This window comes from Nicotiana tomentosiformis, chromosome 6 (assembly GCF_000390325.3).
Source record: "Nicotiana tomentosiformis chromosome 6, ASM39032v3, whole genome shotgun sequence".
Lineage (NCBI taxonomy): Eukaryota > Viridiplantae > Streptophyta > Magnoliopsida > Solanales > Solanaceae > Nicotiana > Nicotiana tomentosiformis.
In genome coordinates this window covers 50,481,622-50,492,394 of record NC_090817.1, presented here as the reverse complement: position 1 = coordinate 50,492,394, position 10,773 = coordinate 50,481,622, and the positions used below count along the sequence as shown (strand labels likewise).

At 42.2% G+C, this 10,773-nt stretch overlaps 1 protein-coding gene across 1 annotated transcript; it reads left to right on the top strand.

The window, feature by feature from the left end:
* The first annotated feature begins 8,872 nt into the window (after positions 1-8,872).
* On the top strand, positions 8,873-9,391 carry LOC138893976 (uncharacterized). Its single transcript, XM_070178648.1, has one exon. It carries the CDS (start codon positions 8,873-8,875, stop codon positions 9,389-9,391), a length of 519 nt encoding a protein of 172 aa, XP_070034749.1.
* Positions 9,392-10,773: the final 1,382 nt, after the last annotated feature.

The window sequence follows — 10,773 nt, the reverse complement described above, 5'->3', positions numbered from 1 at the left end:
CATTTTACATTCAATTCTCTTTATCAAAAATCATAAAATTGATTAAATTCAAAATTTCAAAAAAAAATAAAATGAAATGAAAATCTAGAAATATTTTCTTTCCACCTTCCTGAACTACGCTTGACCTGATTCTCATTTCCACGAGATACATAGGCAATCTTCGGGTTCAGTCTCATTTTTTCAAAAGTCACAAAAAAATTTGATTAGGTCAAAAGTTCAAAAAAGAAGAAGAGAAAATCAAAAATTATTGTTAAGTCAAAATCCAAAAATCCAAAAAAAAAAAAAGAACCCTTCCTCGAGTTTGGTCCCATTTGCTAAAAATCAAAAAACAACAAGAGGGGAAACTTTTCTTGGACTTTGGTCCCATTTACCACAAAATAAGAAGAAGAAGATAAAGGGAAAAGAAATCAAAAAAAATTATCATCAATATTGACTTGGTTGATACCAAAACAGTTAGGAGTGCGCATAGGAAAAAACAAGTATAAAATTGGTATGATGGAGTGGGTCAGCTTCGGGTAAACCATAGACTCTTGTGGTACCTCTCAATTATACCTTAGTGATGCTTGAAAAAATCGTGTGCTTACAGTTAGGGTATGAACAAAGTCGACCTCATCGTTTCTGTCACGACCCAAGATCCAACTAGTCGTGATGGCACCTAACCCAACCCACTAGGTAAGCCAATTAAAAACTATCCAATTTATAGAAATTTATTAAGAGAAGAAATGATAATACAACTGCTTTTATACAAAGAATTTCTCAATGACTGGTAGTACAAATCAAGAGCTTCTAAGATTTAGATTTTTTTTTTCAAGACTGAACTGAAATAATTACAACGTCTGTTTGAAATGTAAATGAATAGAATTCGAATCTAACGCTACCAAGGACAAGTGATAGACATAACTGGAATGCAGGTACATCTTCATATCCAGCTCCCGTTGTACGCAACAACATCATCATCCAATATCTGCACGCAAGGTGCAGAAGTGTAGTATGAGTACAACCGACCCCATGTACTCAATAAGTAACAAGCCTAATCTTAGGTTGAAAGTAGTGACGAGCTAGAACAAGGGTCGGGGTCCAACACCAATAGCCAACAATAGTTCATAACAACATAATAAAACTGATACAAGAAATAATTCAGAGGTACGACGCTCAACTCGTTCACAGTTACAGGAAAATAGGCATGTTTTACAAAGATGTCAGTAAAACTAAGTTCTTTTCACCAAATCACCAGAGATATGAGTAAATTTGAAAACTAAAATTTTCCCCAAAAATCTTTCAACAATAATTAAGATGTTTCATTTTCAAATAGCATGAGGAAAGAGCATCTCTATACCTACATGTCAAAATGCAAGTGAAATCATGAAAGTCACCAAAATCGGGTAGCATGAGAAAATACATCTCTATGCTTGTATCTCAAGTACGCATGTCACATGCAATGCACCTCAGTTATGAACTCATGTACTCACACTTTCAGAGTACTCAATCTCACTGCCTTGTATTCTCACTCACCATGCTCAATACTCAGCACACTCTGTCACTCAGTACTGAATAGGGCAGATCCAGCCCAAACATAAATAAATCCAGGGCAGATCCAACCCAATACAAATGAATCTAGGGTAGATCCAGCCCAAAGATCCATAGCAACTGCACCCACTGTGGATATGCAGACTCAGTAGGGGCCGATCCAGCCCAAGCGCTATAATAAGCCAAATCCTAGCATGAATCAATAAAGCATGCGGCGGCGAGCAGCCCGATCCCATAAATATCATTCACAACATGCCCTCGACCTCACTTAGTCATCAATCTCTCCAGTCTCTCGGGCTCACGAGAATTATGATAATCAGTCCAAACAGTGATGATATGATGTATGAATATAGGACTACATAGACTGAGATACGATATACAAATAATAGCTGTGACCGAGTATAAATTTCAAATTAAGCAATTAATTCAACATGTAACACGACCTCTGGAGGTCCCAACAATATCAGCATGTGGCATAAGCATGATTTCTAACGTGGATCACAGCTCATTTACTCTAGCAAATAGAGATTTCATGGTTACAGATAAGATTAGGTAACTACACAGTACCACAGAAATAACTGAGTCACAATTTACATGGTGCACGCCCACACGCCCGTCACCTAGCATGTGCGCCACCTCAACCCCAAACACATAACACACATATTCAGGGGTTCATATCCTCAGCACCAAGTTTAGAAGTGTTACTTACCTCGAACAAGCCAAATCCAATACCGAGCAAGCCAAACAATACTCCATCGATGCCATCCCGCGCGTACCGACCTTTGAACGGCTCGAAACTAGCCAAAAGCAACTCAAATACATCAAATAATGCCTAAGAAAACAATTCCAAATAATAAAGGTTGAATCTTCAATCAAAGCCCAAAGTCAACCAAAACGTCAAACCCGGGCTCGCACCTCGGAACTCGACAAAACTTATAAAATCCGACAATCCATTCAATTAGTCTAACCATACTAGTATCACTCAAATCTGACCCCAAATCGATGTTCAAAACTCAAAATTTCACTCTATGAAACTTTAGACGAAAACCCTCAATTTCTCTCTTGAAATCCTCACTCAAATGCCAAACACAAAGATAGATTCATGAAATAAAATCAAACCCGAGTAAAGAACAATTACCCCAATCCATATGGTGAAACTTGCCTCAAAAATCACTTCAATCCGAGCTCCATAGCTCCAAATATGTAAAAATGGCTGAAACTTCCGAAATAGAGTACTTTATAATCACAGGGCAAATCAATGAATCATGATCGCGAAAATACCCTCGCAATCACGAAGAAGGAAAAGCATTGCCCCAGAAAAAACCCTATACAAACACATATAAAGCCACACGAACGCGGTACACAAAGTTCACAACTACGCGATTGCTGAAACAAGACCGCGAACGCGAAGAGAAACAGCCTCTGCCCAACTCAGTCCAAACCACTACGCGAACACGTGCACACTTGCGCGAAACTGCAGCAACCTACGCGAATGCGTCTGAGGACTCGTGAACGCGATGAACCACTTTTCCCTAGCCATCAAACAACTCTATGCTATCGTAATTAACTATACGCGATCGCGAATAAGGAAACCAGATGCTCAGCAGAACTACAAATGCCAAAATGAAAGAAAATGATCCGAATTCGATCCAAAACATGCCTGGGCCCCTCTGGACCACGTCCAAACATTCCCACAAGTCCCATAACATAACACGGACCTACTCAAGGCCTCAAATCATGTATAACAACATCGAATCGCACCTCAAATCGAACTTAATGAACTTTTGAACTTTCAACTTCCAAAACTCGCGTCGAAACATATCAAATCAACCCGGAATGAGCTCAATTTTTCACATACGTCCCAAATGACATAACGAAGCTATTCAAATTTTTGTAACCACAATCTGAATCCGATATCATCATAGTCAACTCCCGGTCAAACTTATGAACTTTCCAAACCTTCAAATTTCCAACTTTCGCCAATTCACGCCGAAACCTTCTAGAAATATCCAAATGCAAATCCGGGCATTTGCCCGAGTCCAAAATCACCCTAGGGACCTAACGGAATCATCAAAATTCTGTTTTGGGGTCAAATACACAAAATTCAAACTTGGTCAACTCTTCCAACTTAAAGCTTCAATCATGAAATTCATTCTTCCAAATCGATTCCGAATAACCTGAAAACCAAAACCGACGATTTACACAAGTCATAATACATCACATGGAGCTACTCATGCCCTCAAACTACCGAGTGAAGTGCAAATGCTCAAAACAGCCGATCGGGTCGTTACATCCTCCCCCCACTTAAACATACGTTCATCCTCGAACATGCCGAGAGTTGTTCCAAAACTATCAAACCGTCCTGTAACCTTACCATGCACATACCCGGGGGTAATCCCACGTCACCCCAACCCATGCAAGCCTGAAAACACATCATAACTGAAGATCATTACTTTAACCTTAGTCCGTAAGCCTTAGAACCCAATTTCCAACATCCAGAATTCCTTACAAGACCCGAATCTCGCATCTACACATTGTATAAGTCTGAACAAGCTATATCAAGCCATAACCAAAGCCCAAGATGCAATCACATACTATACCACATAACTCAGATGCTCACAGCAATAACCTCTGACCCCAGTAGCTGCTAAATACAAACTCAATACCGGTAATAAACCTCATATCGAACAAAACCCATTGTAAAACCTTTGTACACTGCCGATGATGAAAGAAACACGCAGAAACTCATAACCACTTATCAGACCAACAGTTCATGGAACTCTTCCTCCTTCGACAAGAACTATAGCCAATTTCTAAGCCGACTTCCGATATTATCCTTTCAAATATACCGCAATCAGATCTGATAGCACCCATTCTAGGTCCGACGACCTCATCTTAACAAATACAGCCGCCCTACTGACATGCCACACCAATACAACCTTAAGCCACAAACCGTGCAATATGTGCACCAATATGTAACAATTCAAGTGTACTCAGACATAGATTTTGACTCAAATGAGAGAACCGTCCCGCAAGCTTAACAAGTACCACCACAACGCAATTCTAAGAACCTATCACCCACCGTAGAACCAAAATACATGAATCTAACACAAAGGATCATATCTCAACATAACTCCGCTGCAATGCATGACCCCATCCAAACATTGGTCCATATGAAATACCTTAAGCCACCATGCCCAAAATCAACAACCACGCGCAATTAGACATCAAGTACCCAAGGTGCATGACCATAACCACGGAGAAACAAATAACACAATACCACAGTCCGAAAAGAACATAACCAATGCGCAATCAATAATTCAACACCCTAGTACACATCTCGCTCAAATCTCGCTATAAGGCCAAAATAGAACCGCACCATGTGTGCATATAACCAACGAATCACAACTCCTCGTAGCATAGAAGAGTAACTCATAGAACATAACGGATACGAATGCTATCAATTCTAACCGAATGGCACATCCCTCAATAATAGCAGTATAGAGTCAACACATCCGACCCGGTGTAGAACACACATCCTCATTAGGCCTACCAATGGGCCCCCAAATCAACCCTGGTCATCCACAATTAGATAAATAATCCTCTGAAAGTTCACAATGACCTAGCCATAACACATACTAACATCTGGCCAACTTTGGCTACATCTTCACAGTACACAACCCCGAAACAATCTGTTTTCGAGAACTCTCTAAGTCTCCAAATCCGTAGAACACACGAATCACTATATCTGATCCTAATGCCACCGCCCGAATGTCTGACACATCTCGCATACACGATTATCCCACGAGGAATACTTTTATAATTATTCCGTTCCACATAGCAAAATTTGAATATCAGTAGTCGATCAACCAGGTGAGTACCGCAATACCAATGAAGCATCCGTAAGTCAAAACACAGGGCGCCTTCTGAAATGCGCACCCTTCTCAGGAATTACCAATTAGTTATAGCATTAATCTAGACATCTGAAACCATCCATGTTGTCTAAGAATTCATGACCTTCCCTTCCAATCTAACCCGTAACCTTGCACACACAAATTTTAGTCCCACACAACGTACCGCATCTATCATGCCATCATATGAAAAGTATGAGAATCTCGTAATCAACTCTGAGTCACCAGCAGAACATATACTCGATCAGTCAAAAACCTTCAATTGATCCCATCCAGGAAAAAATCACGATACGCAACATGTTCCTCATGACGGTAGGAAATATCCATCTCAAATTGTGGTAGAAACCATCGAAACTCTTCGAAACCCATTAACACGCAACCAAGCCATCAGAACTGAATCTCTCTAACTCAACCAAGCCACGCAGGTTGCCAAACCCAAGAGTATTGCCATAAAACACCCGTAAAGCATTACCTCATCATAAGAACCAAAAGAACAGAGCATACCATTACCATACTGATCGAGCCAACTACCAAGTTGTTCTGTTTCCTCCGAGTTTCTTCTGAATTGCGTTCAAGTTGACACTCCTCCTCGTCATAATACGATGATCTTCAACCAAAACTCACCCCACAAAATCCTAGAATAAAACCACACCATCCAAAGGCGCATAAGCCGATGCATTCCCTCTTAAGCACCCCAAAAGTACCATAACTGAGACATCCACTCTGAAGAGACCTTCTGTGATTCTAAAGTCGTTTCCTTCACCTTCCTGATGCTGAAATGTAGAATTCATAATGATATAGAAATGCCACAAGTCTCAACACCATCCAACTTAAATTTCAGATTCTAGCCATATACAAATCTGCAAAATTCTCATTTGCTACATATAAATCTTGAATCCATTAGAAACTTCTCGAGAGTCATCCACTCTGCTCAAATCTCATTTGCACCGACCAAATGATCTGAATGACCTGTGCCACATTAGCACGACAACACCTAAATAAGTAATCCACACCTTTAAGCAACCAAGCAATTTTCTACTCCTGGATGCAGGTGGTTCCACAGCGGGAGGTATTAACCAGTGATAGCGGTACACTTTTTCCCAGCTGACTTGATGAGCCCCACTTCATTCTGGGGTTGTGCATCTTTTGTTCTGTGTGTATTATGTTTTGAGGAATAGCTGAAGCCTTGTTTCTGGCACCATCATTGTACTCTTTTATATCTATTAGAGGCTCCGTAAACATAGTGTGGGTTGTGTATTAGTGTGGGAAAGTTAAACTAAAGATGTCATAATTGTATCTCATGCTTCCACTATAAAACTATGGTTGTGAAATGTATTGTTTTGGAGACTTATAAGTAAAGTAACTAATGGTGATGGAACTAGTATTGTTCTTGAACCCTCATCATATTAATTAATTAAGTTTATATTCTCTTTATTTATGGGTGAGTTGGGTACAAGGAAATCCAGCAGGCTTGCTCGGTCGGGTTACCTCGGTTGAGTGCTGGTCATACTCCCTGAAGTCGGGGCATGACAAATTTGGTATCATAGCCTAAGGTTTTAAGGTGTCCTAGGATATCTCAGAGCCGTGTCTAGTAGAGTCCTTCTTATCGGTGTGTTATCGACCACATCTATAATGAGGAGGCTACTTGGACACTTAGGAATAATACGTTTATTTGATGTTCTCGATCGTGTGATAAAGCTGATTGTAAGATTGTTCCTCATTTAACTAGTGCTTTACTCTAACTTACAGTACATGGAACCTAGGAAGAAGGCAAGAACTGGCCAAGGATACAATGTCGCCCCAGGAGTGGTAATTGATTCGATATTTGATGATACGGGCGAGCACCCGAGGGGTGAGGATATTACCCCAATTACTACTCCGCCTGAATCTACTATTCCTGCTCAGACTGCACCAGTTCCTACACAACTGAGGGTGCAACGGTCCCTCCAACTGATATTCCAGTTCCACCTCCAGCTCCAGCTTCTAGTCCCACTATTTCTGATGGGGATCTTAGGGGGGCCATACAGATGTTGGATCAGATAGTGGCCTCCCACGCCCAGAGATCAAATGTTCCACCTACTTCTTCTAGTCAGCTAGGGGATTCTGCTAGTTGCAGGGTGAATAGGTTTCTCCAGTTGGATCTTCCAGTGTTCACAGGTACTGACCCTGAGAAGGACCCCCAGGATTTCATTGATGAGATGCACAAGACTCTTCGAGTTATGCGTGCTACTGAGACGGAGGGAGTGAAGTTGGCCACCTACCGCATGAAAGGAGTGGCTTATTCTTGGTTTGAGATGTGGGAGGAGTCTCGTGAGGAGGGGAGCCCTCCGGCGAGGTGGAGTGAGTTCACTGATGCTTTTATGGATCATTTCTTGCCTGCCGAGACTAAGGCGGCCTGTGCCGCTGAGTTTGAGAGCCTGAAGCAGGCTAGCATGAATGTGTGGGAGTACCATATGGATTTTGCACGCCTGTCCAAGTATGCTATTCACATGTTGCCTATTGTGGAAGCTAGAGTGCATCGATTTGTGCAGGTCCATAGCCCCTTGGTTATTAATGAAGCTGCTACTTCTGCCTTGAGTTCTGATATGAACTATAGGAAGATGATGGCGTTTGCTCAAGCTACAGAGGATCATAAACTAAAAAATATAAGGGAGCGTGAGGGTAGCAGCAAGGCTCGGACCGCGGACAACTTGGGTGGTTCTTCTGGTGGTGGTAGGATGGCATTTAGGGGAGGGTCATCAGGGCCATCTCAGTCATTCACTCAGTCTTCGATGAGTGCACCACCATCCGGGCCCAGTCAGGGCAACAGGGGACCCCACCAGCAGGGTCATCCTGGAGGGAGATTCCAGTAGTAGCGGAGGTCCCCATGCCCTAAGTGTTAGAGGATGCACTTTGGGGTCTGCTTCATGGACCTACCTATATGCTACGGGTGCAGTGTGAGGGGTCACATTCAGAGGGATTGCTACTCGTCCCGCCGGATCATGGGTAGAGGTGTGGCACAGCCAGCTAGCTCTGCAGCTACTACATCCACAGCTCTTTCTTTAGCTCGAGGCACCCCAGCACCCGCAGGGCGTGGTGCAGCTAGGGGTGGTGCACAGAGTTCGGGAGGACCCAGCAGATTTTATGCTATGCGGAGGCATCGGGATTCAGAGGCTTCTCTGGATATATTCATAGGTATATTGACTGTCCAGTACCATGATGTATATGTTCTTATTGATCCCGGTTCCACTTTGTCATATGTCACTCCTTATATTGCTATGGAATTTGAGATAGAACCGGAATAGCTTCATAAGTCGTTCTCTATTTCTACTCCGGTTGGTGAGTCTATTGTGGCCGCACGGGTTTATAGGGATTGTGTTGTCACGGTGCGTGGTCAGGACACCTTGGCCGATCTCCTAGAATTGGGGATGGTTGATTTTAATGTAATAATATGGATGGACTACCTTTATTCATGTTTTGCTAAGATTGATTATCGAGCCATGACCATTAGGTTTGAATTTCCAAATGAGTCAGTGATTGAATGGAAAGAGGAGGATGTGGTGTCGAAGGGTAGGTTTATTTCTTACCTTAAGGCCACGAACATGATTAACAAGGGGTGTATCTACCATTTGGTCCAGGTTACGGACACCAATACTGAGGCACCTACACTTGAGTGCGTGCCTATTGTGAATGAATTTCCAGAGGTCTTTCCGGATGAGCTCTCTGGGATCCCACCAGACAGGGAGATTGACATCAGGATTGATGTGATTCCAGGCATGCAGCCTATATTTATTCCACCCTACAAAATGGCACCAGAAAAATTGAAGGAACTAAAGGAACAATTGAAGGACTTGCCTGAGAAGGGTTTTATTCGGCCGAGTGTGTCACCTTGGGGCGTACCGGTTCTCTTTGTAAGGAATAAGGATGGGTCACTGAGAATGTGTTTGACTATTGGTATCTCAACAAGGTCATGATCAAGAATAAGTACCCATTGCCAAGGATAGATGACTTGTTTGATCAATTACAGGGTGCTAAGTATTTCTCCAAGATTGATTTAAGATTCGGATATCACCAATTGAAGATCAGGGAGCAGGATATTCCAAGAACAGCTTTCGGGACCCGGTATGGGCACTTTGAATTTCTGGTAATGTCTTTTGGGTAACAAATGCCCCGGCAGCTTTCATGGATCTTATAAATTGAGTCTTCAAGCCTTTCCTTGACTTATTCATGATAGTGTTTATTGACGATATTCTGGCATATTCACGAAGTCGGGAGGACCATGTCGATCACCTCATGGCAGTTCTACGGACTCTACATCAACACTAGTTGTATGCGAAGTTTTTGAAATATGATTTTTGGCTTGAATCTATTACATTCTTGGGGCATGTCGTCTCCAAAGAAGGAATTAAGGTTGATACTCAGAAGATTTCAGCGGTGAAGAACTGGCCTAGACCTACTACCCCAACTGAGATTCGCAGTTTCTTGGGATTATCTGGATATTATAGGAAGTTTGTGGAGGGTTTCTCTACTCTTGCCTCTCCGTTGACTAAATTGACGTAGAAGGCGGTTAAGTTCCAACGGTCAAATGCTTGTGAAAGAATCTTCCAGAAGTTGAAATCAAGATTGACTACGGCACCGATGTTGACCTACCAAAGCGTACTGATGGGTTTGTGGTATATTGTGATGCTTCAAGAATCGGACTTGGGTGTGTATTAATATAACATGGCAAGGTTATAGCTTGTGCTTCTAGGCAAGTCAAGAATCATGAAAAGAACTATCCAACATGACTTAGTACTTGCAGCGGTGGTCTTTGCGTTGAAGATTTGGCGTCATCATTGTATGGAGTCTATGTGGATGTATTCACGGACCATAAGAGCCTTCAATATATTTTCAAACAGAAGGAATTGAATCTGAGGCAGAGAAGATGGCTGGAGTTACTCAAGGATTACAACATCGATATTCTATATCATCCGGGGAAAGCTAATGTTGTAGCAGATGCTCTTAGCTGGAAATCTATGGGTAGTTTGGCCCACTTGGAGGCATATCAAAGTTTGTTGGCCAAGGAGGTTCATCGATTGGCTAGTTTGGGAGTTCGTCTTGCGGATTCCAGTGAAGGAGGAGTGATTGTGCAAATTAGAGATGAATCATTGCTTGTGGTGGAAGTCAAGGAGAAGCAATACAATGATCCATTGTTGGTGCAATTGAAGGAGGGGATTCATAAACATAAGACCATGGCCTTTTCTCTTGGCATGGGTGATGGTACACTAAGGTACCAAGGGCATCTATGTGTTCCAAATGTAGATGGTCTCCGGGAGAGAATCATGATCGAGGCTTAAACTTCGAGGTACTCCGTGCA

Coding starts and splice junctions, on each gene's coding strand:
- LOC138893976 (XM_070178648.1), top strand. CDS start 8,873: ATGGACTACCTTTATTCATGTTTTGCTAAGATTGATTATCGAGCCATG.